Source organism: Cygnus olor, chromosome 1 (assembly GCF_009769625.2).
Source record: "Cygnus olor isolate bCygOlo1 chromosome 1, bCygOlo1.pri.v2, whole genome shotgun sequence".
Lineage (NCBI taxonomy): Eukaryota > Metazoa > Chordata > Aves > Anseriformes > Anatidae > Cygnus > Cygnus olor.
The window spans coordinates 116,747,530-116,774,778 of NC_049169.1; the positions used below are offsets into that span (position 1 = coordinate 116,747,530).

The window sequence follows — 27,249 nt, forward strand, 5'->3', positions numbered from 1 at the left end:
GGACAGCGGGGAGGAGGAAAGGCAGGTGCGGGCTGCGGGCCCGCCTCCATCTTGCAGCCCGCCTCCATGTTGCCGCCCGCCCGCCCCTCCAGCCGCATGCGCGGGCCGCCGGCCATTACACGCGGAGCTCGCGTGGGGCAGCCGCCATGAAGTTCGCCTACAGGGTGAGTACCCGCAGCGGCTGCCCTCCCCTCCTTCAGCCTGCTCTGTTCCTCGGCTCTAACCGATCCCTTCTTCGGCTTCTTCCTTCTCCCCTCCTCGCAGTTCTCCGGCCTGCTGGGCACCGTGTACCGCCGCGGCAACCTCAGCTTCACCCGCGATGGCAGCGGCCTCGTCAGCCCCGTCGGGAACAGGATCTCCCTCTTCGACCTGAAGAAGTGAGCCAGCCCCGGCAGCAAGCGGTTTGCCTCCGGTTTAGGAGCTTAGCTTTCCTTGGCCTTGTCCTGTCTCTTACATACAACGCGGCCTAGAATGTCATCTGCCTTTTCCTATAGGGCAGAGTGGGGTTGGTACTTGTTAAACTGGGATTCTGGTCAGGAGCCTCTCTTGCATCCTTGGTGTCTATCAAGTAATTACAGCAGCTAATTAAAATCTGGAGGGGTTTGCACCAAAGTTGCTTCAGCGGCTCTAATGCAGGCATCAAATCATCTTTCATTGATACCAGTGATGACTGACATTTCCCTATTCTTGCACTCAATTTGCTCTTTTGTCATTTTATTGCAGTAATAAATGTGAAACGCTCCCATTGGCTACACGGCACAACATTGTGTGTGTGGGGCTTTCTCCAGATGGAAGTCTTGCCATACTGGTTGATGAAGGTACTTGCATAAATGAGGTATTTCTTTTATAAAAAAATGAAGTGAAAGTAATGCATGGAGAGAAAAGTAGGCATTCAAACTAAAAACAAATTAGAAGTGCTCTGCTTTAGGTTAGAATTTTGGCAGAAGGTAACTTAATTTACAGAACTTAGCATTTTTAAAAGTAGCTATTAAGTTTTATTTTTCTTTATACATAGTTGTACGCACTGTCTCGAAAAGTTTCTGACGTACTTTTTTTTTTAATAGGAGAAAAACCCTGAGTGTCCTAGGGTTATGTTTTCTTTGAGGATTGAATAATTTCTATGTTCTTTCTTTTTTTGCCCTCACAGAGGGAGCTGCCTTGCTTGTCAGTTTGGTCGGTAAATCTGTGATACATCACTTTCATTTTCACAAGCCAGTGCATAGTGTCTGCTTTTCTCCTGATGGCAAGTAAGTAAAATGTGTGTACTTCAGAACAAAATAACGGAATTACCCCGTAAAGTACTTGTAATTATTAAAACATTCTGACCAATCAGGAAATGATATTTACTAGTCAACATAGAAGAGATTTTGAGCTGTACCAGGACCACTTTATCAGTAAAGTTGAGCTGGGAAAAGGAAGAGGAAAAACAAAGCTTGGAAAGGTGCCCATCACAGATGTTAACGATGGTCGAACTTTTAGAAACAGAAAATTCTCTATGAATCTTGCTGTCCTTCCATATTGTAAGGAGCGTTAAAGAGCCCACATGGGGAACAGTCAGTGCTGTAGAGTCACACCAGGGCACTCTTGGTGCAGTTCTGATGTTGACTTGGGTTTGTTGTGTCCTTTGGTAACGTAGTGCTTTTTTTTCATATCTCATTTTAACTCTATGGTCACTGAACCAAAGTGTGACATGAAGGTGAGAGTTGTCAGAAGGGAGAGAGAAAAAAGTACAGGTTTCCCTTTTGGTCCATTTCTCAGTTTGATTAACTTAACATGATTGTGAATGAGTTTTTGCTTGGAAGTTGGGCTCACGGTTCTGGCTGTTATACTGGCTACAGGGCAACATTAAAGGATATTTGTAACAGGAATGCAGATGCATTGTGTTTGTGAAAGTGACCAATATATGGAGGTGAAGAGAGGTTGAAATAGAATATCTTATTTTGGATGTTTGAACTTTACCTTCCTGTGTAAGAACAAATGAATAAAAGTTTCATTATTCAATCTGATTGATTTTTCCAAAGGTGTGGTGGTTTTACCATGCTAGGCAGCTGAACACCACAATCGCTCTCTCACTCCCCCTCCTTAGATGAGGAGGGGAAGAAGTAAAGGAAAGAACAACTCACAGGTTGAGATAAGGATAATTTAATTAAAGGAAAAAAAAATAATTATTAAGGAAAGAGTATTATTAATCAAACAATTTAACTGAAGGGAAAAAAGGGAAAGGGGGAAAGGGAAAAAACAAAACAAGTAAAAGCTATGTGGAAGTGCAGAGGAAGGAAGTTACTCTCTACTTCTCACAAATGAGCGATGCTTGACCACGTCCTTGATGCAGGGCCTCAACGCATGTAGCCGGTGTTCGGGAGGACAGACGTTTTCACAGCAAGAGCGCACCCCTGTCCTCTTCTTCCTTTTTCCACCTTTTATTGCTGAATGTGACATCATATGGTATGGAATATCCCTTTGGTTGGTTTAGGTCAGCTGCCCTGGTGACGTTTCTTTCTCGTTTTTTTTTGCCCACCCCCTAGGAGGGTTAGAGAGAGTCCTGATGCTGTGCCAGCACTGCTCAGCAGCAGACACAACACTGGTGTGATGCCACTGCTGTTCTAGCTGCAAGTGTAGAGCACAGCACTGTATGGGCTGCTGCAGGGAAAGTTAACATCCCAGCCAGACCCAGTACAAAAGGCTCTCTGTCTCTTAATACACCTGTTCTTGAATTTGAGGGATAATAGCTACCTGGAAATATTTTTTTTTTGGTTTTGATTCTGAAGTACTCTATCACTTCAGTAACACAGAAACCTTTTTAACATTATAGTGTTTTGTTTTATTGCAGTTTATACTGAAAAAAAATCATTTACTTTAGCGGCTTTGTGTGCAATTCTGCTTTTTTTTTTTCCCTATATGACAGGAAATTTGTGATTACAAAAGACAATGTTGCTCTTATGTACCATGCTCCTGGGAAGAAACGAGAATTTAATGCATTTGTTCTGGACAAAACGTATTATGGTCCATATGATGAAACAACTTGTATTGACTGGACTGATGATTCCAAGTGAGTTGTTAAACTGAAGCACTGTATGTCTGCTTGCACTGTTAACATTGTGTGCATGTTACAGTCTACTTTCTTTCTAAAGTATTTACTTTTACTTCTTTCTTTCTAAAGTATTTACTAGCTTTAAAAATTTGTTTATACTTTAATTGAATACTATATATATATAGTATAATGTTTATACTATAAACACTGTAGCTAGGCAGACTAGAAAGTATGAAATAGACATGTATAAGGGAACAGCAATTCAGTCTTGTTGAAAATGCCAAGTTATCCGTAAAAGAAACAGATCTTGCAAGTATGAACATGGCTGACTTTCTGAATATATTTAATCCCATACACCTTTGCTAGAGTTACTAACTTAAGTTAGCAACCCTTGTATGTAAAATTGCTGTTTAGGTGGTGACTGTTGTCTTCCCATGCAGAATGTTCCCCACCCAGTGACGAGTCTGGCAAACCAGCGTTCTTAACTCAAATTGCCTTTTCTTTTGCAGATGTTTTGCAGTGGGAAGCAAGGACATGTCTACGTGGGTGTTTGGAGCAGAGCGATGGGCAAACCTGATCTATTACTCACTCGGAGGGCATAAGGATGTAATAGTAGCCTGCTTTTTTGAAGAGAACAGTCTAGATGTATGTACATAATGATGCTACATTCTTGAATTTTAATATTAAAAAAGCTGAGGTAAAGTCTTAGCTGTAGATAAGGATGCTGACTTTTTTGATATCAGAATTTTTAAAATATGTGGGTAGTGTCTCAGCTCATCAGCTATGAATTTACAATTCCTTGAATGTTTCAGGAAGTAAATGGTAAAAGGAGAGTAAGTTATTTAAAGTTGCTCCCCCCAGAAATTACAATTTTAAATATGAAAAGAATAATCAGCTGTAACTCCAAATGGTAATAAAATTGCCTCTGGTCTTTTCAAAAATATTCTGAAGGCAGTGTAGAGTAAATCACTACTTTCTCAGGACAATTGAATTTTCCAAACCTAATCATCTGGATTGCTAGAGGGCTAAGTAAAATATAATTCCAGTGATGGAGTGCAGACTTGTTATCCCATCTGCAATTCTGTAGTCATTCTAACAGGGCAGCAGATTTCAAAGCGTCTGTTACATAATAATCATGTTTCTGTGCTTGTATCCTAGCTGTACACGGTTAGCCAGGATGGAGCTCTCTGCGTGTGGCAGTGTGATACAGAGCTTGATGGTTTGAAGCCCATGCCTCCTAAAGAAGCTAGGAAAAAGAACAGAATAAAAGAAGATGAAGAGTTTCTTGAGGAATCTAAGGGTGAAGAAATTCATGGAAAAGCCCATCCAAATGAACAGGAGATTAGAGAGAAAGTTAAATATTCACGTATTGCAAAGTAAGTGATTTTCAGTTTTCCAAAGACAGAGTTTTTGTGGGAGTCTACCACGTTGGGCTTTTTCTCCATTTATTCACTCAGAGTAATGTAAAACTCTGCTCAGGATTTAGAAATTTACTATAAATCCCACAATAAATAGTTTCGGTAGAACGTCTGTTTGTCTTACCTTGACTGCATGAAAGGCGATACCTTCAGAATAACAGGTCAGTCTTATTTTATTAATGTAAGCAATACTGACTTATGGTGTATGCTTTATTGTTTGAAATGCAAAAAAAAAAAAAAAAAAGGTAATGAGATCATCAGTACGGTATCCTCTAGCTAAGTCTAGAGGTGACAGAAGCATTTGGTAAATGTGGCTGGTAAAGAGAGCTCATCAGCCTTTTTGGTGAACTACCTGGAGATGCCTTTCTGAAGTGTCTCCCTGTCTATCCACATCAATTGAGATGTGTTTTAAAAAGAAAAATTCAGTCTGAAGATAGCTGTAGCATTTAGCTTTGCTGGAAGAACGATTATGTTCATAGGCAATCCCTAGTCAATGACAATGGAGTGAGGGGGAGAGGGGATTCTGGAAAGGGAAATCTGGGTGCACCTGGCATCAGGCTTCTCCTCTCAGTCTCTCTGACTGTAAAGGAAAGTACCCTACCCCAGCCTGCGTTGGAATTAGCCTCTGTGAACATCATTTCCCAGCAGCGAAGGAATTTGGAATATACAAATGTTAAAGTTCAGATGCTCTTTTATTTGACCATTATGTGGTGCTTACCTGTTTAATTCCAGTGAGAGCTACAGCTACAAAGAAACTTAGAAAACCTTCTTCACTAGGCATACAGCGCTTATGACTGTTGCCTCTGTAAGAGGCTCACATATAGAAGGATAACCACTTACTTCTTGAAAGCTGCATGTGATGTTCAGAAACAAATGCACAGTGCGTTTCCTTTGATGTTAATGTTCTTCTCTTTTATTGTATGTGGTATCATTGTGGTGTCACTTCTTACAAGATTACTGTAGCGGTTGTGAACATTCAGAAAAAGGAAAGGAAGAGAATTAGCTTTTTACAAGCTATCTAAAGTACATTTATATGCATATATTTATATACTGTTAAAAAATTCCAGAAATAGTCCTTTTGAGTTTTATTGTAGGATATTTTCAAAATACTTGACCTATATTGAAATGCAACTATAACATCATACTTTTATTTTGCGTTCAGTTTGCTTCTCTTATTTCTTTGATGCCCAGGTATTTTTTCAATAAAGAGGGAGATTTTAATAACCTGACATCTGCAGCTTATCACAAGAAAACACACCTCTTGGTCACTGGTTTTGCTTCTGGAGTCTTTCACCTCCATGAGCTTCCAGATTTCAATCTAATCCATTCCTTGAGGTGAGGTGTATGGGGTTGTGGTGGGTGGTTGGTTGACTTGGTTTGGGAATAAGGTCTGTTGTGTTTTGTTTGTTTGTTTTTGGTTTGGTGTGGTTCTTTCTTTTTTTCTTTGTTTGAGAAAACACTGTCTTTAGTAGTGAAGGAGGAGTATCAGAGCAGAAGGATCTTCATAGCAAATACAGCTGATACCTGGAAAAGAAGAAAGTTCTGCATATTGAAAATTATCTATAAATTGTCTCTAATTTGAAAAATAACAATATTTTTCCATTGCTGTATGATGCTAGCTAAAGAATGCGTTATTTCTGTGTACAAAAAAAAAACACAACAAAAACAAACAAACAACAAAAACAAAAAACAGGTTTACTTTCTTGAATTCAGAGTTTTACTTTGTTACTACCAAGTATGTCTTTGTTTGGGATATTGATATTCTGTCTTTATTACAAATAAGGCAATATTTCCCATTTAATGTCATCTAGTATAATAAAAGAGAGAGCTTATATGATACTTTTGATGTTACAGGGATACAGAAAATTCAGTAATCAAAGATCGTGCCTGAACAGAAAAAATAAACTCTGGTTTCTCAGATTTGAAGTTTTATCACATAAGGCTCGAAAATGCAAATAATGGATAATTTTCTTTAGTATTTCAGATCAAAGGATAGCTTCTATTTCTATCAACTGTACTGGTGACTGGATTGCCTTTGGATGTTCAGGTTTGTAAATTTTTTTGGTCTGTGGTCATGGAAAATGAGGAATGTCGTGGGCATACAAGTCCAAAGTCTGCCTCTCCTTCTTGAATCCAAATGTTAAAATTTTGCTAATAATTTATAGTCTCATCTCCATAGTGTCTGGCATGTAAAGCACGTATCCCTAATCAAGTTGTCCTCACAGAGTTCTTGTGATTCAGGGATGGCTACAGTATCAAAGATGAAAAATGCAAAATGAACAAATGACATAAACATGAAGACAGAGTTCCATCCTAGCATATTTCAGATTTTTGACTGTTTATCAGCATGCATCTATCTGTTTATTACCAAAAGCAAGTTAATAGCATTGGGGCTGTAGTACTGAGGATGTTAAACCAAGTAACCTTGAACTTTTAAAATGAAAATGACTTGTATTAGGACTGATACATGCATAATGGAACCAGTTTGCATCAACTTTTTTTTTTCTTCTTTCTTCAGTTGTTTGGTGCAAGTATGTGATTTTTGGCTTGCAATTGCAGGTTCCCATCATTGGATTCATAATTCTGGTTAATTCTTATTTGTCTACAGGTTTGGGTCAGCTCCTGGTGTGGGAATGGCAAAGTGAGTCCTATGTGCTGAAGCAGCAGGGCCATTTCAACAGCATGGTTTCGTTAGCATATTCTCCAGATGGACAATACATAGTAACTGGAGGGGAGGATGGAAAAGTAAGTGTGACAGTAGTATTGAAATATGATTTTAAGGTTTAAATACATAGAATGGAAATTCAAGCTCTTACGATGTGGAAAGCTCTGTTACCATAACTGGTACATATTTTTTTCTTTAAAAAAAAAAAAACAAGAAGAAAAAAGATGACCTTATTTTATGTTTTGATTTTCCTCTGCACAGCATATATATTTTGATGTGTTATTATTGGTATCCTCTGCAGATTGCATCACTTATGCATTTTAGCAGCTCTTTTTTAATACAGTTGCAGTAAGAGAAAAAGATCAAATTCATCAAATGTTAATTTATATCCGTTTGTGGTAGTTCCGTGATACATGGAGATGAATGAATTTTCAGTCACCCAAATTCATGCCCTTTTATTAATTGATTTTAATGGGAAATTTATTTCAACTTACTTACAAAAGTGCAATTCCTGAACAGCTTTTTCTGCAATGTCCAGTTGGAGAAGCTTGCTATTTAAAAGAAAAATGACCTCATAGTATTGAAATGGAAGGCTAGGTGTACAAGATACAGGTACTTTTTTTTTTTTAAGGACATTTTGTAGATTAAGCCGAAAATTACATGGGATTTTGAAGATTAATCCCAGAAACATAAATGTGACAAAGATAGCTCCTGATTGTGACAAGATGCTTTGACAGGGGAAAAAAAGAGACCTGCCACTTGCTGGTTTTTATTTAAAATTAACTTTGTTTCAAAAATGTTTTGACTGTCTCCACTTAGATTTCCTTGTTGTATATTTGCCTTTAAGGGTCTAATGATAAGCTGCGGCTCTGTTTGTCTCGCATAGAATTCCTTCCATCTGGATTGAAAGTCGCTTATGCTACTGCAGAGTTGTAGGGCTAACTTTCCTTTACTCTTCTGCTGCCTAATCCTTTCTTTCTGAACTATTGATAGAGATTATAGGAAGGTTTCTCTCGTCTCTCTTGCAGGTGAAAGTGTGGAACACTTCAAGCAGTTTTTGTTTCGTCACTTTTACAGACCATACGAGTGGCGTAACTGCTGTAACTTTTACTTCCAGTGGCTATGTCATTTTGAGTGCTTCCCTGGATGGAACAGTGCGCGCCTTTGATCTGCACAGGTAACTTATCATAAAGCTTTTGTTTATCATTTAGTCTTCATCCCTCAAACCCCAAAATTCAGGAAACTACTGATTGCTGGTTTCAAGATCAGGTTGCACAAATGTGAATGTTGCTTTATTGATTCTTGGTTCAGCCTTTGATTCAGACTCAGATAGTAACTAGGAATCCTGCCACTCCATCCAGTTCCTATGAACAAAATTCTGGAATGACCTTACTCAGAGAAATTGGAAATCCAGTAAGATCATTCTTTGCCTTTACTGTTCAAACAGGAGGAAGGCACCTGTCTAACAATGTTTGCCATAGTTACAGGGGTTGAGCCGTTACAATACAACTGTGTACAAGACTGGATGTGTAAACAAGCCTGTGTTATCTGAATAGACATACCCTATGTAAAAGAAGACAGCTCTTCTGTTTTGAGTATTTTGGGCTGTTATTTCTGCAGAATTAGTAATAGTTTTTTGAGTCTTGGAATCATGCTGAGGTGTTGCATCTCATTTTATATAATTTTTTAATGTAGATTTCTTAAAAGACATAAAAAGAATTTCATTTTACATGTTAAAAAAAACAGAAATGTATAAAATGTGTGTTTAAATCTACCTGAAATGTTTTTTTGTAATTTATTTTCATTTTTACAACAGATACCGTAATTTCCGTACCTTTACTTCTCCACGACCAAGTCAGTTCTCTTGTTTAGCCGTGGACTCCAGTGGTGAGATTGTGTCAGCTGGTTCCCAGGATTCCTTTGAAATATACATCTGGTCAATGCAGAGTGGGAGGTTGTTAGATGTAAGGACTCACAATGTTGGAGTACTTGAAGTTAACACAGATCAGATACATCGTGGTGATACTAGTAACTTTGCGATTAGTTGGAGGGCTTTAACACGCTTTAACGAAGTGTTTTGTGTTTGTATTTAAGAAATGGAGCAAAGGAATGCTGTTTCCAGAAACTTTTGATTTATTTCATTGAGCTTATCCTGTATTTCTGTGGGAAATAGTTTTCAGAAGTTTTGAGTCACGAGCTCTTTTTAGCTGCTGAAGTAACAGAAGTATTGCTGAGGTATTGCAGTGCTACGACACGGTAACAAAGTCTCATTACTCTACTAGTTGTGTAGAGATGTTCTTTTCTACATGTTTTGTAGAAATGAAGAAATTGTAGGTGCTATCCTAAGATCAATGCAGATTCCATGGACAGTTTCCCTGGTGCAGAGTAGAGACATGATTTTTTGTATAGGTACTTAATGTGGAGGTTGAGAAGACTATCAATTTAAATCTCTCTGTTGTTTTGCTGATAGTTTTAAATATATTCTCTGCAGAGTACAATTAAACTGTTAAATAATAGAGAGGGACACTGTCATTTGCCGTTTTCAATTCTTAAGCATTAATGTATGTCTGATGGCCAAGTAGATGAACTCAGCAATTTTTACATTAATTTGGTGCAGGTGGTGAACACAGAGCATTGATGCTATCTCTGCATATACTTGAGTGGATTTTCAGAGTTTTGGGTTTAGTTCCTTTGCATGATTTGTGCTGAGACAAGTAGGAGCTCCATGCTTGAAAAAATTGTATTACTCTTATTCACAGTTTTTGTTAGTGTGTTTTCTTAAATGTTTTCAGTTGAAGGACATCTTGAATTCTCAGTTCAATGACTTGTTTTTTCACAGTTGCTCTCCTTCTGATAAGAAGGGAAAAAAAAAAAAAAGCTCCCTATGTCTCCGTCTCTCTACAGACAATGTGTGTAATAAGAGTGGTTATAGATGCTTATGCAGTGGTAGCACTGCAGCGAATTCAGTTTTTTAACTTCTGAAAATAAAAAGTTGAGAATATAATCATTCCACACAATCTGTAATGTGTCATTCCACATGTCCAAAATTTACCGCAAGTATGCATGGACAACTTAGGCATAGTTTAATTGCTACATTTAGAGTTTGTCGATTACAAACTATATGAACTTCGGTTTCTCTTACCTAATTCCGTGTTATCTTTTCTTTTATTAGGTTTTAGCAGGTCATGAGGGCCCCATCAGCAGTTTGTCCTTTAACCCGGTGAAGTGTGTTCTAGCGAGCGCCTCTTGGGATAAAACAGTCAAGTTATGGGATATGTTGGACAGCTGGAGAACTAAGGAGACACTAATGTTGAACTCAGACGGTAATTTTTATTTCGTCTTATATCAAATATAAAATATTATCAGAAATGATACAATGACTGAATAAAAAACAAAGTGTCAAATACAGACAGATGTTTTTCTTACTAATGAAAACAAAAAGTTTAGATAGTTCTCTATAGCACTGTTAACAGTGCAAGAAATCCTTCTTATATATAACCAGCTCTAGCTTTATAATTAGCTAAACATTTGTATTTTGTTCAGAGAAGAAGTGCTGTCACACTTGTTAATCTTTATCTTTTTCTGGTAGTTGATGAAACACTAGAAAAATATAGGGTGTTTTTTTTTTTTCCAGGAAAAACATAGTCTTTTTCTCTAGAAAAAGTATCCAACTGTACTTTTAACCATTAATTAAATTTTTTGCAGTTCTTGTTGTTGCTTTCCGTCCTGATGGCAAGGAGCTTGCAGTTGCTTCTCTGAATGGACAGATAACATTTTGGGATCACGAAAATGCAGTGCAAGTTGGCTCAATTGAGGGAAGACATGATCTCCAGATGGGAAGGAAGGAGCTTGATAAAATAACTGCCAAACAATCAGCCAAGGGGAAGTAAGTAAATGAGATAGCAGTTGAAAAGAGGGTGCCACACTGGCTTTTGCTTTTGGGCTATTTCCTTCCAGTTGTTTTTTACATGAAGATTGCAGATTGCATCTGCCATTCAAATATTTTGATTCTGACATTGGGTTTTAAAAGACTACCTGTGTTGATATCTGGACGGACCCTTTTTATCTTTTGCTGTGTCAACCCACTGATAACAATATCATTCTGATCATCTGTTCTTTTTCATCAGTTACAAGCTTGTATTGCTTGCACAGTATTAAGATTCTCATGACAGTTACTCATTTGACAAATGTGATAGGTCATTTTAAGTGGATATCTCAATTTGTAAATATTAGTATGTAACTATCAGCGTGTAGAAACTGATACTTTTTTAAAAATAAATGGAAATAAGCTGTGGGTATATTACAGGTTACTAAGCACATGAAGTAATTTTTAAAGGCAAGTTGAATTTAGATGCTGTCAGAAAGTCTAACATAGAAGTCTGGTATTTCATTCTTCTCTTTTTCCCCTGGTGCCCACCTACACAAAACAACATATTTTTGGTGATGAGCTCAACCACCTTCTCTTTAAAACATGCCATGATGTTTTTTTTCCCCTCTCTCTTACCACCATCCTTAGTGTTGCACAAGGTCCAACTAAGTGCTCATTTGTTGATTTGCAACTGTGCGTAAAAAGTTATGGAAGTATTTCAAAAAGTCGTTGGAGTTTTAAATTGTTTTTTGTTCATATATTGTAAAGTACCAAAAGTAGTTGGTTGTAGTAAAATGGTTTTATATGTTAATGATATGTGAATGAAGATTCCACTTCTTCAATGAAATTTTCTTTTCTGTCTTGACACTGTACTCGTCTTTTGGCTCAGATGTGGCAATAAAATTAACTACTTTCTCTTTTCTCTTTTTCTTTACCAGATCTTTTACTACTCTGTGCTACTCAGCGGATGGTCAGTCTATTCTGGCAGGTGGATTGTCAAAATTTGTCTGCATATATAATGTGAAAGAACAGATTCTTATGAAAAAATTTGAGATCTCATGCAACTTATCTTTAGATGCAATGGAGGTATGTGATTATAGGAGTCAGTCTCCCCCCGTCCCTCCCCCCAGAAACTTGGATTTTTGGTGTGACACCTAATTTAAATGCCATTCATGAATATTTTGTTAATCATGGGTTCATTTTCTTTGTTTTGTGCAGAGGTCTGTAAGGAGAAGTTATTTCCTAGAAAACAAAAATAATTCCTTAAATTTAACTAAAACCTTGCCAGACTGCAGTGTGTTTGTATTAAATGAGCAGAATTTTTAAGCATAATTAAGTCAACTGGCAGCTAACTTAAAATTAGTGAGATCATATGAAAATTTAAGTGACTGATATTTTGTGCTAAGCTCACTTTGCCCATGGGTTAGTTCATTTTGTTGGCAAAGAAATGAAGGAGCTGAGAACAAACACAGGAAAATATCACTGTATTTTACAAATGCTGTTCCTGAACAGTGCTCAACTTAAAATTAAGTTCCTTTAAAAGTAAAATGAATAAAGAAAAACATTGGGGGGGAAAAAAAAAATCCAGTAAGACTTGTTAACATCCCCTTACCTGGAAGAATGAAGAATTGTGTTAGTGAGATCTAGTGTTAATGTCAGGTTATATTTGACTGTGGTTCCAAACATGTTTCTTTGGCAGCAATGGTTTGTGAAACAGCCTTCATTTCTGTGCTGCCCTTTATTGTGCCAGCATAGCTTAAAAGGATACTAGGAGTGAAACAGCTGGAAAAGAATCCTGGAGGGGAAGGTGTTTATAAATTGGGGGTGGGAGGCATTCAAAAGCATAATTTTTGTAACTGGCTGACTACATGGCCATTAATATTAGCACAATAAGATTATGGAAGCTGAAGGGGAGGAAAAGCAGGACTGCATTCGAGGAAGTGGTGCCCCTCTTACATAGAACAGTATTTAATAATGTCAAGCCACAATCTGAACCGAGTTTTGTTATTGTGAGGCCGTAAGAATGGAGCAGCCTGATTCTTATCTGTGGTTGGCCTGCTATTGTGAAATGATCACTTTTCTCCATGACTTTGGAAGAAATTACAAAGAAATTTTGGAATAAATTGCAAAGAAATAATCACTAAATGATTCCTGAATGTTATGGAGCATTGTTAGTGTTAACAGGTGTTTGAGAGGAGATTGAGTGCAGTGAATGGAACTTCTGTGTTTTTCCAGGAATACTTAGATCGGAGAAAAATGACTGAATTCGGCAGCATGGCTCTGATTGATGAAGGGGCTGGAGATGAAGATGGTGTTGCTATTCCTCTTCCTGGAGTAAAAAGAGGTATGGCTTTTGGCCTTGCTGTCTTGTTGCTGGTCTTGTGTGGATCAAAGCATTTGACCAGAGTAGATACCAGCTGTGAAGGCTTTGAATTCTCCAGCTCACTTTTTTGGTTTACTTGAATGGTCTGTGGCTACAGAGACCTGTTACACAAGAATTCCAGATTCTGCTGAATGTGGAACCCATGAGGCCCACTTTTATTTTCCAGTTGCTTGCTTTTCCTCTGATCTCTAATCACAGCAAAATTCAGTCCCACTACTTCATTTAGCTTATTTTAGCTCTAAGATCTCCTGGACAAGTACTGTCTGTTACTTTCCATGTCAAAACTTGGCATCGTTAGAAGACATGTTTCAGATTTTTTAGCGTAGTGATAACAGCACAGTTAGAGTGAATAGGTAGACTATGAACATACATTTGGTGGATGTATTAAACCACTTTTCAACTTTAAACCACTTTTCAACTTTTCTTGTAGGTGACATGAGTTATCGACGCTTTAAACCAGAAATAAGAGTGACTTGCTTGCGATTCTCTCCTACAGGTGAGTATTGATGATGAATTTTTTCTTCCATATAAAACAAGCAAAAGAGTAGAACAACGGAGGAGTAATAATGAAGTGCAAATGCCTTTGGAGATGGTCTCTCCAGATACTACGCAGTGTTGATGGGTTAGTAGTCCAGTCTCTTGTGCAGTGGGTAACTGGCAAACTTAAGCACATACTGCTTTCAGCTGGTATTTTTCACAAGCATTGTCATTGCTGATGAGTTCTTCATTGCGTTATTTTCTGTCTTACATCTTGTAAGCAGTGAAGAGTCATTTCTTTGTCATTACTCTTGTGCTTCCATCCTAGAAGACTCAGCTTTGTTCTTAAAAACTGTTTCTTCTTTTCTAGGGCGAAGCTGGGCAGCCACCACCACAGAGGGTCTTCTTATCTATTCACTGGACTCTGGGCTGATTTTTGATCCTTTTGAGCTAGATATTGATGTCACACCCAGCAATATACGCAAAACACTGCATCAGAAGGAATACGCTATGGCTATCATCATGGCCCTCAAGCTGAATGAAAAGAAGTTAATTCAAGAGGTTATAGAGGCTGTGCCTAGTGATGAAAGTAAGTGGGTCTTCCATGAAATTTGACTGAGCTAATTGATGTGTAAGCCAAATAAGGTGAAGTGTAAAGGGTAAAGTTCAGCTCTGAGGAGGAAATAAAAAAGTTAAAATATTCAAGGACTTGAGCCTATTTACTGTAGCTGAAGACAGTGAGAGAGGAAAGGATGATCTTTTGTAAAAAAAAAAAAAAAAAAAAAAAAAAAAAAAAAAAAGACCTTTTGGTGTTAACTGATGTTACAATTTTACCAATCTACTGCATGGTCACCTACTGACTTTTGAACATGGAATGTGATCAGGTCCAAATTCATGCAAGATTTTTGGATGTCACTTCTCAGAATGTGCTTGATGTTAGAGGGGCTTAGCAAGTATGCTTGTGTGATGAAGATGGTCAACAGGATACTGGACTATAGTGTCAAGAAAGTAGTCAGCATCTTGAGGGAAGTGATTGGTCTCTTCTGTGAGACCATTATGGTGTCCGGTTCTGAGCATTCTGGTACAAGACAGATATTGATGTTCTGGAGCATCCAGTGGAGGGCTTGGAAAGTTACTAGAGGGTCAGAGTACATGACAGCTGAGGGGAAGCTGAGAGAGCTGTATTTGTTCAGTCTTTGAAAGAGAGGAGGCCAAGGGAGGATATTTTTACTGTCTTAAAGTGCTTAACAGGATGTTAGAAGGCAGAGCCAGATGTAGAGGTGCACAATGGTACGAGAAAAGCATAAACTAAGGTAAATATGCACATTATCGAGGATTGTGTTCATGCAAACCAAACAGATTTTAAGTTAACTGATTTCTTTCTTTCAAATACAATAACGGTTGGAAGGCCAAAAGAGGAGAAGCATGCTTCCTGAGCGGCTGTGCCCTGAAATACAGTATTAAATATCAAATAGTTGCCCAGACACTGCTCTCTTCTCCTTATTCTTTCTTCTAGTCTCTTTCATGTTATTCTAAATAGTAATTCAACACTAATGTGCATATATATTTTGTTTTGTTTTGTTTGCTTTTTGTTTTCCTGTTTGCACAGTTGAGGTTGTCTGCTCATCGCTCCCAGATCTGTACGTGGAGAAGGTGTTGGAGTTCCTGGCCTCTGCCTTTGAGATATCTTGTCACTTAGAATTCTATCTTATTTGGGCTCACAAGTTGCTCATGCTGCATGGACAGAAATTAAAAACAAGGTGAGCTCTTGTGAAAGTCAAAAAGCTGACAAGCATTTTAAAATACCTGTCAGTTTAGGACTTCCCATTGACAATTACTAGCATTCTGGATAGATGCGTACACGATACTTGAAACTACTTTACCATCCAACCTATGTGAGATTTGGAACACATGATAGGGTTTGTAAGGATAAATTACGTTTTTCAAACACTGAAGGTAAAACTTCCCATAGCTTTCTTAGCCTGTACACGCATAAAGATATGAAGAGTGTTAGTAGGAACTTGCGAACTGTGTTTTTAAACTATTATATATGTTAAATATAACTGAAAAGTAATGAGCAGGTACTGACTGCATTTTATAGACTTAGCTTGTGATTATAGCATGCACTGTGGCTTGTTTATGCTTTGCCTTCCTGCATAATTCTTCACAACCATGTGGGCCTGTCCTGTGAATTATGTTCAGCCTACCTTTACTCCAGAGTTTATGGACATCTTGGAACAAAATTAGGCAAATGAGGGGTTTGATAGCAAGTGAGAGGTAGGAAGTCATCTGAGACAGAGTCCTGCAGGTTAAAATAACGGTGCACTGTGTAACTCTATCTTTGCCTCAGCATCAGTATTGGTTGAGTGATTGAAATGATGAGAACAAACTTTATGCTTTTGTGTCTGTAGAAGTAGAGCGTTTAAAACAAACTCTTAATTGTTTGGAAAGTAATGTAGTACTTGGAAGAAACTGTGGTCATTACAGGAAGCACAACTAGTTCTTCATGTTGCAGCTGGACATTAGAAAAAAAATGGGCAATAAATTTTATTGAGTATAATCATTGGCACAATCAAAAGCAAAAAGCTTTTGTTTGTTTCATGTTGACTTTAAATACAAACATTTTAGGGTAACGTGCACGCTTGTTAAAATTTTGAGAATATAGAACAGTTACAGATTGCCCCATGGAAATATAGATCGCACTGCAAGTTGTGTGTTTTCTCCCTTTAAGGTCACAGAAGCTGCTCCCTGTGATACAGTTCCTTCAGAAAAGTATCCAGCGACATTTTGAAGATGTTTCCAAGCTGTAAGTATTGTTATATTTAATAGCTTAAACCAAATCCTGTAGTGTGGAGTAATCTGCAGGATGATAGTTCAGTATTAGAAGTTTCAAGACTGTCTTCTTTCAAACATGTCTTCTTTAGAGGTATGCTTTAGGAGAAAAATGGAATCTTGTTTCTAACATGTTCCTGTTTATTTTTACAGCTGTGAATGGAATATCTACAATATTAAATATGCACGGGCCATTTCACAACAGCGAGGCATGAAACGTCTGGCAGAAACATCAGTAGATGAAGAAGAGTCGGAGTCTGACAGTGATTATCTTATGCAAGAAGTTCATAAAGACAGTTTTAGTTCCTAGTGACTCTTCACGGGAGGGAGAAAACCTAAGACAAAGTGAATTTACGCAGTGGTATTCACTGAGACTGAGTGGCCCTCATAGTGGCATAATTTAACTCTTTTTAAACAGTGTGAATGGAGTTATGTGTGAGTTACAGTAATGGGGAAAATTTAGGATAAAATGCCATCCGTGGTATACTTTGTGTAGCCTTTGGCCATAACACCAATGATTTGCTGGACAGCATCGATTCAGTTTTTTATTGTTCCTGATTTCAGGTAACAAGAAATGCTTTCTTTATTTAAAACACATTGTATATAGATCAAAGATCATGCATTATTTGTAATGAAGCCTTGTCATACTTTGAGGTGGACTTTCTTAACCATGTTTTTATATCATTTTTAACTGGAAGGCTACATATTGCTCGCAACTTGTTTGATTTTTTTTTTTTTTTTCAAATTGGTTTTAATACATGCATGTCATGTTGTTGGACCACTGTGTTAGGAGTAAGCGTACCCATTTTTCTTGTTTCTGTAACTTCCAAACCTGATGCAGTTCCAACAATAAGGATAAATGGTATATCCCTAACAATGATTATGGGAACAAAGTTACTGTGCTGCACAACCTCTGCAGGGCGTTAATTAATAATCTGTTATACTGTAGTAAAAATTTGGTTGGAAATTGCCAACTCAGTGTAACTTAAACTATAAGAGAATGTTACAAATGTTTCTCATAAAAGCCCTTTCTGGTCTTTTTTTTTTTTTAATATATAAAAGTTTATTAACATAAAAATCTGAAACTTCAGTTTTCTTTGTCTGTGAATTGGCACAGGAATTGCTCAATAATGACGTTGAGGTTCCGAAGGCAAAGAACCATATCCATGTTTGTGTTGGCTTTCAAGCCATACGCTGACAGGACTTTGTTAGTGAACACACTGCACGAGAAAGATGTGGACCTGTTAGAGCAAGTCCAGAGGTGGGCTACAAAGATGATCAGAGGGCTGGAGCACCTCTCCTGTGAAGAAAGGCTGAGAGCTGGGGCTGTTCAGCCCGGAGCAGAGAAGGCTTCAGGGAGACCTCATTGTGACCTTTCAGAACCTAAAGGGGTCTTACAAAAAAGGTGGAGAAGGCCTCTTCATGGGGTAGATAATAATAGGACAAAGGGGAATGACCTTAAACTAAAAGAGGATAGATTTAAACCAGATGTTAGGTGGAAAGTCTTCATTATAAGGGTAGTGAGGCACTGGAACAGGTTGCCAAGAGAAGTGAATGCCCCATCCCTGGAGCTGTTCAAGGCCGGGCTGGATGGGGCCTTGGCCATCCTGATCTGGTGGGTGGCATCCCTGGCTATGGCAGGGGGGTTGGAATTAGATGATCTTTAAAGTCCCTTCCAGACCAAGCTCTTCTATGTTAGTGCAAATAATGAGACAGAATTGTTTTACTTTCTTCGGTGTATTCTGTTCTGGATTTGTTATTTTCATGATCATTGCAATATTTCGGTGTCTCGGCATTGTGAAGGAGTTGCTGGGCTGGAGAGATGCTTGTGAAACATCTGTGGAACTGAGGTTCTCCACCTCACTGCCTCCTTTCCTCCACCATAATAGATAGTAAGCTTTATGGAAGGCAGGCATAGGTGGGTTGGGAAGAAGCCACACAGGAAGAAGACAAAAATTTGTCTTTGCATCCTTGTAAATCTCTGAAGTGCTTAAGCTGACATGGAGAACACGATCATGTTACCTGACACGTAACAGTTCTTACTCTGTATTACAAAACACAGAATTTGTGTTTGTCTCCAGACAAATTCTATGACGCACATGACAAAATAAAATTTTCCAGTGTGTCCTTCCCTATCAATAAGAATAATGGGAGCTGAGTATCGGGGTCTGGTAGGTCCAAAGTTTGGCAGGCCCTTGTGCCTGTCAGCACAATTTGCAAATATCTCAGATTTGTCAGATTTGCCCATGTGGAGTGGGGCTGGGCCTTGGAGAAGTGCCCTTTTCTGTTGCCAGTTGTGACCACGCTTGCATCTTGATTTAATTACATCTGATTGTATGTAGATGTGTATTTCAACAGGAATGTTGTTCTTATATGCAGTTTGGTTTCCTTAATAAGAGAGAAAACCAACCAACCATCACCCACAAAAATAAATAAATAAAAGCCTTATAAAAACTGATTGTAGTTCACCAGGAAAACAAACTGGGGAAGAGTGGAGAGTAAAGGTGGGACTTTCCATGTTAGACGTTTCTTTTAACGTTCCAAGAATACTGAAGAGCTGGTGATGCAACTTTTCTTCTCAGACGAAATAGTGTATAGCTTTTAGAAGATTCTAGAAAGAAATTAGGCTGGCTCTATATGTTAGTTAATGATATTTTTAATAAGGTTTGCAGTCTCTATAGCCTGTTACTGCCTTTGTACTGGTGTGCTTGGGCTGTGTGCACCTTGCGGCCAGTTTCACCCGCGGGATGAATGTGCCGCTAGGCTTGTGTTCAGAACAAGCCCCGAGCTTTTAATTCGGTGTCCGTTTTACTTTCAGTGTGGTGAGGTGATTGTGCTTTAGCTTTCACCCCTTTTTATTCTAGCGGCTCCCGAGGGCAAAGACCACCTGCGGTCCCAAGACGGGCCTGGAGGAGAAAAGCCGAGAGACGGCGCCAAAGCCTCATGGCACCGAGGGTTAAATCCCGTTGCCTTTTTCCTTCCGTCCCCTCAGGACGGCCCCTCCTCTCCTCCAGAGGGAGCCATCGCCGCCGCCGCCGCCGCCGAGGGCTCAGCTGCCTCCCGCAGCCCGCCCGGCTCTCCGCACCCGCGGCCATGTTGGCCGCCTGCGGGCCGCCATTCCGCGCCGCGCTGCGCCGGGCAGCGCCCCCCGGCCTCGCCTCCTTCCACAGCTCCGCCCGGCGCCCCCGCGGCGCCCGCGTCGCCGTGGTGAGTAACGGGAGGGCGGCAGGCCTCGGGCTGGGCCGGCCCCGGGGGTAAGGGGTTGTTTGTGCAGCGGGGAGAGGGCCGGGAGGGGTTGGGGGCAGTGTTAGGGCTGGCAAGGGCGGGATGAGAAGGTTGAGCTGGTCGGGGTGGCCGGGCGCAAGTGGGGAGTTTGTCTGAAAGGTGGCTTCTGTGCAGCTGGAGCGGTTGCCAAAGGAAAACGTCGGTTGTAGGTAGTATCTCAAATGGATATGCGGCTTTAAAACTCCCTGGACATCGTTATGTTTATTCATTTGCCCCTAAACGAAAAACAGAATCAAAAATCAGAAAGTAGAAGGACGCTTGTAAGTATTAGAGCAGTAAAATTGTAGTTTCATGGACACGAAAACATTCACGGACTGATTTGGTTAAGCGATGGTAGGTTATCAGGTCTGTGACAGCAGAGGACTGGATGCAGTGATCTGAAAGCCCCTTCAAGTCCCACGTTTCTAAATAAGACAGTTTCAGTTGAGTTTCTGTTCGTGCATCTGTTAATAGAAACTCTCAAGTTTCTAAAAACCGAGATAAAACCAGAAGGGAAGAGGGGAAACGAATACTCTTCAGTTTTGTTTTGTTTTTTTTCCTTAAAAAAAAGCAAAACCAAAACCCACAAGTGTTCATATGTATATTTTCAGGAACTGAGAACCGTTTGGATTTTTTATTCTTGTAATCACTTTTTTTCTTTTTCCCCCTTCTTTACTTTGTGAAAAACTCCCTCCACCTGTACGATAATTGCTGATTGCTTTGTGCATTTTATTCTCCAGCGCCTATAAACAAACAAAGTATTATTAGCATAGTAATAAAGAAAAGTATGGTTAATATAGCATAATTGGATTTAAAATTATTTAGCTATAATGTGGATCCTCAGACAAAATGTAGCAGGTAAAATAACGTATGATAAGTGCCATGTCAAAGTGCTCTTCTATAACACTTGTATTCGATGTGCATCAAGACGAGCATGTATTTTACATCGATAAGGACACTTCGTAAGTAGATGTATAACACTGAAAACAGCCCATTGTGTGCATGGTAAAAACACACCTAGGGATATCATGCCAGTTTATAAACTCTGAGGAACAAACACACATAAATATTAGTTATCTCTGAGCCCTGTCTGCGGTCGGTAGCTATAAATAGGGAATGCCAGCTCTGCTATATGTCATATGGCAATGCCAGGGCTAATAGTGTGATGTTGACTGGCTTAATAAAGAGCTTGTTGCGAAGTTGTTGGGTTTTTGTTAAGTTTGGTTTTACATTTTTTAAATTGTACAAGGCCTGTGAAAGATCCTATAGGAACTTTTGTATCACTTGAAATACCTTCTTGATTTTCTTATTGCAGGTCCTGTCTGGTTGTGGTGTCTACGATGGCACAGAAATCCATGAGGCCTCAGCGTAAGTTGCTTTAGGAAACTGTAGGCTCCAAAAAAAACAGTCTGCTTTTCATTAGAGCACCATTGAATTCAGTTCCGCTCTCTCTGGAGTAAAACTTGCCCTGAAAGATGTGTGATAGTTTTCCTTCAGAGTCCTGTCAAGGGTCTGTGGAGCTTCAGTTTTGTCACAGCATAACTGGGAGCTCAGGCTGCATTCTTGCAGTACTCAGTGACTGTCCAGACACACAACAGTGCATATAATGACAGAGGAGTGAATTTGAGAGACACTGTCTTTCCTTCAGAAACAGGAATTCAGAGTTCCAGAATCAATTTCAATAGAGATAAGTAGAGGCTTCATTTCATAATCAACATGAGTTTTCATTCCTGGGGCTAAATTTAACACTGTTAATTATTATTATTCAAGTTAAATTACTAACTCTTAGTATTCATTACTAAGAGATGCTTCACCTGGACTTGGATTAAGTTTACTCATAAATATGTTAATGGTGGTACTCTGGGAACTTGCAATGAGAAAAAAGTTCATATTGTACCTGGTTGCTTGCACAGGAGCACTGAACAAAGATCTTGTCTCTAGTTTGTTTGACTGCCTCCAGACTGACTTTCCGTTCTGCTCAGAACTTTGGTCCAGTTATGTGGAAGGATTTTTCTGCTTCATATTCTGTATGCGTTGGTGGGATGTGTGTCAAAATCAGATGGAATATTTGTAGCAAGACTTAAGAGCCAGATAAAGCCTCTCTGCTAAGGTTTTCAGCATGTTTTCTCTCTGTTTTTGTAGCATACTGGTACACCTGAGTCGTGGGGGAGCTGAGGTTCAGATGTATGCTCCAGATGTTCCTCAAATGCATGTTGTTGACCACAGTAAAGGGCAACCAGCTGAAGCTGAGTCAAGGTAAAGTCTGTTTAATGAGTTTTCTGTGACTGCTGGGTCTTGGCCTGATGCAAACTTAGGTGTTTTTCAGATGTAGCAGCCTGCAACTGAACATGGAACACTACTGACTGGCTTTAATAGCTTTATGCTAGCTGGTGTTTTGTAAGAGATTTTTTTTATAAAAAAAAAAAAAAGGTGGGGGGGAAGGGTCTGGAGGTTATTATATAGTCTCTACATGGCTGTGTTTCCCAGTGGTGCTATTTTACAAGCATCTATAGCTTCAGTATTGAGTGCCACTGTTCTTGCTTTCTTCCTTCCTCTTCCTCTGCCAAAACTTTATGTTCTTTTCATAGAATGATAGAACCATAGAATGGGTTGGGTTGGAAGGGACCTTAAAGACCATCCAGTTCCACCTCCCTGCCATGGGCAGGGACACCTCCCACCAGACCAGGTTGCCCAAGGCCCCATCCGGCCTGGCCTTGAACACCTCCAGAGATGGGGCATTCACAGCTTCTCTGGGCAGCCTGTTTAGTGTCTCACCACCCTCACAGTGAAGAATTTCTTCCTTACATCTAATCTAAACCTACCCTCTTTCAGTTTAAAGCCATTATGCCTTGTCCTATCACTACACTCCCTGACAGAGTCCCTCCCTAGCTTATCTGTAGGCCCCCTTTAGGCACTGGAAGGCCGCTATAAGGTCTCTCCTTTGTGCACATGTGCTTTATTTGTCTCATTTTATTTCCACTTCTTCAAGGAATGTTTTAGTGGAATCTGCAAGGATTGCTCGTGGTAAAATCACAAGCCTGGCTAAACTTACTACAGCAGACCATGATGCTGTGATATTCCCTGGTGGATTTGGAGCTGCTAAGAACTTGTGAGTGCCAGTTAAATATTAGACTCCTTTATGATGCACACAGTAAAATCAAGAAGCAATAAATGGCCTTATTTACTACATAGGTAACTGCTACTTAATAAGGAAAAGTTCTTTCAAAGAGTTGAAATTAAGTGTTTAGTGCTGTTTGTGATGGTTTCCACTCATAATTTTTATTGGCACTATTAAGTCTTAAATTTTCCCAACAATATTAATGAGAGTTCTAGAGTTTAGGTAATGCACAATAAGTCCTTTTTCCCTCAGCCTGGTGGTGACTTTCTTTGCGGTTGACTGAAGCAAGTGAAGGTAAAACTTCATTAATTTCAGATGCTTACTATTATTATCCTTTTGTGTCTTCTTGACAGCCTACCCAAAAGTCCTCTCATGCATTAGCAACAATAGAACAATGACTAACTCAAAAAAAAAAACAACAAAAAGTCACATTTGTTATCCATGTGGAGCTCAAACGATCTTGTTATTGACCTGTCATTTTATTGGGTTTGAGAAATCTTAATATTTTTTTTACTTCTCTTACGGGTTTTTGTTCTTTGTTAACATTGCTGTTTTGCTTCTCAGTAATTCTACAAAGCTGATACGGTAATTGTTATTTCCTGATATTTATTTAAAGTAAGGAGCTTTCTGATATGCCAAAGCCTTAGAAGTGAGTCATTTTGGCTAAAGCACTGCTGGCCAACTGCAGCATCCTTCAATCTTTTTAGAAAGTATTTAAGTTTTGTGCTAACCCTTGAGAGCCAGATTTAGGGCAGATAGGCATCCCTATTTGTAGGTTTGTAATGCAGTATATATATATATAGTTTTTTATTGTGGCAGGTCTACCTTTGCTGTTGATGGGAAAGATTGCAAGGTGAATAGAGAAGTTGAACGTGTCTTGAAAGACTTCCACAAAGCAGGCAAACCTATTGGGTATGTATGTTAATTGGAGAGGGGCATTTGTTTGATAGTGTGAGCATGGAAACAAAGTATGTCTTGTGGAAATGTGCAGCTGTTACCTTTGGAGCTAGAAAAAAACATCTCTGGTTTTCTTTCGGTTGTAGCTTATTTTTAAAACGTGTTTTTCAAGCTGCATGTGTGTGTGTAGGTGTTCGTGAAAGAAGAGGCTAACAAATGTTGAGTGGACATTGCCTTGTGATGCCTTTCAGATTTGTAAGACCACGTCCATTTGAATCCTTTCAATTATGACCATGTTTTGAAGGAGTGCCATCACAGAATCATTCTTACAATTCCTTTTGTTGCAGTCTTTGCTGCATTTCACCAGTGTTGGCAGCAAAGGTTCTTTCTGGTGCTGAAGTAACTGTGGGCCATGAAGAAGAGGAAGGTGGCAAGTGGCCTTACGCTGGAACTGCAGGAGCCATTAAAGAGCTGGGAGGAAAGCATTGTGTGAAAGAAGTGACTATATCCTTTCCTGTCAATTTCCATGTTGAGAGACAGTTTTGTAATGTGTCATTACAGAAATGAATACCTGCAGGATGTGTGCTTTTCCACTAAAACTATAGCTTAGTGGGAATACACGGTGTGTAGCAGATAGCGTGTAATATGGTGCACGATTAAACATTGTCTTCTGTACACAGATGTATAGTTTGAAGCAGTTCTCAGTTGTTGCCATAGAACTTCCTTGGACACCTGGTAATACAGTCAGGCCAGAAATGCTAAGTGAATTTGCACGTAAGACTGGCATGAGTTACGATTAGCCAGTTGTCTTTGAGATTTTTTTTCTTTTCCTGAAGGCTAAAGCTGTGTCAGGCTGTACTCAGGCATTTTACTGCAGTTGGTAAGTTTCATAGGTTTTCTTGTGTCTCTGAGCGCCATCATTCTTACAGATTGCTCTTGCAGTGTGTGTATTTCTGGCAAAATAGCTTCTAATATCTCAGATTATAGGTTGCAGCTGTCAGTATACAGCTGGACAGTATAATGTATTTGGAGGTGTTTATGGAGTAGTGGAGTTGTACGGTTTGGTCAATGATGGTTTATTTTGCAGACAGCATCTCTAAGTGAGACATAGGCTGTGTTTTCCTTAACTTCCTTTTACGAAGCTCATGTGGATACAAAAAACAAGGTGGTGACTACCCCAGCATTTATGTGTGAAACGGAATTACATAATATCTTCGACGGCATTGGGGCCATGGTAAAGAATGTGTTAAAATTAACTGGCAAATAAAGTGTCCGTTTTTAACATGAAAACTTCAGGAATGTTTAAATGTAGGGTGTAGTATCAAAAATAATGTGGACCAGTGGAAGTATTTTCACCTGCTTGTCCTGTTCATACTCTAGTAATTGCTTATGTGAAGCTGGCTGGTTCCCAGCAGCACTACGGGGTTTCCCATACGCTTCCTGAGAGAAGGGCTGCAGAAGGGCTCGCAGAGAACAGGCAGTTTGTCCCAAGGCACTGAGCATTGTCTTGAGCTTTTTCAGCTGGAGAGAGCTGTGCAGATGTGTTTGGACACCAGCCATCACAGTGCGCCCCTGTCAAATCCTTTCCGTGAGCACAAAACCCCACTGAAGGCACTTTCAGAATCTGAGGGCAATTGTGTTGTAGGGACATGGCAGATGCGGAGGCGGTATATCTAGTGGACAAAGAATGGGAGTAGAGAGGGATTAGTGCGTAGTTCATAGTTTATGTGCTGAGGCCTGTATCTCTGAACTAAAAGCAAGGAGCAGCTGGTAAGGGAACTGACATCTTCCACATCCTAGTGTTAGCTTCGTGTTAATTAAATGGAAGAATAAAACATTTATCTTTTTAAAGAATCCTGTTTTCGCCGGGGAGCCATTCTGAAAATCAGCATCTGAGCTGTCACAGTACTAGCACTTTGAAAAATTCGTCCATTGGTCCATTGTAGCTAGAAAGGTCTTGAGGGAGAAAATATCCGCTGATGTGACGCACAATCTTTAAGGGTAATACCTTTATTAAAGTAGTTGCATGACTAGCAAATAGAGGAACAAATCTCAAGTTATCCTCACTTTCCCTGCTTAAGGGTAATAAAGCTTTCTCCAAAGAAGTATTACTGAATGTCTGAAATAATGATGTATAAATAAATTAATTTCTGCCTTTATGTCATCCTTGTTCCTCATTTTTGTTTGATAACTGCCTCTGATAACTTACACTGGTTCATATATTCTAGCAGTTTTTCTGTTTTTCAGTTCCCTTTACATCTATGAGACATTTTTTTACGTATAGAATCCAGCTGAGTCTCCTTCCTTCCCTTCCACATTACTTGTCACCTTTCTATTCATCAGAAAGCAACATTTCTCGACGCAAATGAAAAGACGCCCCTTACCTTGCACTACAGTTTCTGCTACGTGACAGGAATGCTGAAGGGAACCCATATCTTTCAGGGAGAATTGTGTATTTCATAAATTAAATCTACAAGCCTTAGATTGGAGTATATTAAATACTGTCTGTGGCTGAAGGCTCGCTAGGGATGTGGAATGGCAGTTTGTGGGAGAAGAAAGGAATGAAACACAGAGTGGGCATTCTCAGTTTGTTCGGTGAGTGTTCATGGAAAACGTGATTGCTTCTGGAGCCTTTTAGCATGTATTTAATTTTTTGTCACTAAAATTGTGTTAGGATTTCGAAGAACTGAAGTTGCCCTTCCAAGGCACTGTTTTCTTGGAGGACTGCATAAAGATCCTTTGTGCAGACCACAAACTCCAGTGTGGTTACAAAGAAGTTGTGCACAGTCATCACGATAGCAAATGTGGTTCAGAAAATGGATTTTGGACATACTCTGAAACGGTGTTTTGCTTGTACATCAAATTCTATAGGAAATTTTCAGTATCAGGTAGTTAAGAAATAGAATATTTCTTCCATAAACTTTGTTGGTACACAAACGGATATCTATATTATCAACTAGGAGAGGCTTAGCGGAATATGCGAGAAGGTCTGAATATCATAGAAAATCCTCAGGTTTTGTTTGAATCAAAGAACCTTAAGAATTGTTCATGTAAAATGTAATGACATTTCCAAAAGTCATTACCTTTCCTACATCTGCAGGAGTTTTAAATTTGGTAACATCAGAAGGTATCACAAAACAGAGATGGTGTTGGAACCCCCAGAGTACAGGGAGAACAGCTGCTCGCTGTGTACTGTCATCTGCTGTTAAGAGTGATCTAAATCAAGCTCAACTTTTTCTGTTGGGGACTGAGTTAAATCTTATAAACAACACTTGCCATTATTGGGGTTGCACTTA

The 27,249-nt window shown here is 39.2% G+C and overlaps 2 protein-coding genes across 4 annotated transcripts; both read left to right on the top strand.

The window, feature by feature from the left end:
- Window positions 1–31: 31 nt before the first annotated feature.
- PWP2 (PWP2 small subunit processome component) lies at window positions 32–17,745 on the top strand. Of its 2 annotated transcripts, XM_040545444.1 has the most exons (21): window positions 32–164; window positions 265–377; window positions 724–818; window positions 1,148–1,247; window positions 2,906–3,049; window positions 3,541–3,676; window positions 4,190–4,407; window positions 5,641–5,784; window positions 6,426–6,496; window positions 7,058–7,194; window positions 8,143–8,291; window positions 8,931–9,078; window positions 10,287–10,437; window positions 10,820–11,000; window positions 11,921–12,068; window positions 13,218–13,326; window positions 13,796–13,861; window positions 14,213–14,431; window positions 15,452–15,602; window positions 16,574–16,648; window positions 16,828–17,745. In XM_040545444.1, exons 1-21 carry the CDS (start codon window positions 147–149, stop codon window positions 16,982–16,984), a joined length of 2,730 nt encoding a protein of 909 aa, XP_040401378.1. In that variant the 5' UTR covers window positions 32–146; the 3' UTR covers window positions 16,985–17,745. The 2 variants fall into 2 exon arrangements, with proteins under 2 accessions (XP_040401378.1, XP_040401379.1); XM_040545445.1 differs by lacking the exons at window positions 32–164; window positions 265–377 and adding an exon at window positions 487–505.
- Window positions 17,746–19,543: 1,798 nt separating this feature from the next.
- On the top strand, window positions 19,544–26,112 carry GATD3A (glutamine amidotransferase like class 1 domain containing 3A). Of its 2 annotated transcripts, none has more exons than XM_040545446.1 (7): window positions 19,544–19,881; window positions 21,254–21,306; window positions 22,081–22,194; window positions 22,928–23,047; window positions 23,876–23,968; window positions 24,301–24,457; window positions 25,092–26,112. In XM_040545446.1, exons 1-7 carry the CDS (start codon window positions 19,618–19,620, stop codon window positions 25,218–25,220), a joined length of 930 nt encoding a protein of 309 aa, XP_040401380.1. In that variant the 5' UTR covers window positions 19,544–19,617; the 3' UTR covers window positions 25,221–26,112. The 2 variants fall into 2 exon arrangements, with proteins under 2 accessions (XP_040401380.1, XP_040401381.1); XM_040545447.1 differs by lacking the exon at window positions 19,544–19,881 and adding an exon at window positions 19,965–20,219.
- Window positions 26,113–27,249: the final 1,137 nt, after the last annotated feature.

Excerpts from the sequence above, each read along its gene's own strand:
- PWP2 (XM_040545444.1), top strand. Across the intron at positions 4,408-5,640 it reads AAATATTCACGTATTGCAAA|GTATTTTTTCAATAAAGAGG; the intron begins GTAAGTGATTTT and ends TTTGATGCCCAG. Across the intron at positions 8,292-8,930 it reads CGCGCCTTTGATCTGCACAG|ATACCGTAATTTCCGTACCT; the intron begins GTAACTTATCAT and ends TTTTTACAACAG.
- GATD3A (XM_040545446.1), top strand. The coding sequence starts at position 19,618 with ATGGCACCGAGGGTTAAATCCCGTTGCCTTTTTCCTTCCGTCCCCTCA. Across the intron at positions 23,969-24,300 it reads AAAGCAGGCAAACCTATTGG|TCTTTGCTGCATTTCACCAG; the intron begins GTATGTATGTTA and ends CTTTTGTTGCAG. Across the intron at positions 24,458-25,091 it reads ATTGTGTGAAAGAAGTGACT|GAAGCTCATGTGGATACAAA; the intron begins ATATCCTTTCCT and ends ACTTCCTTTTAC.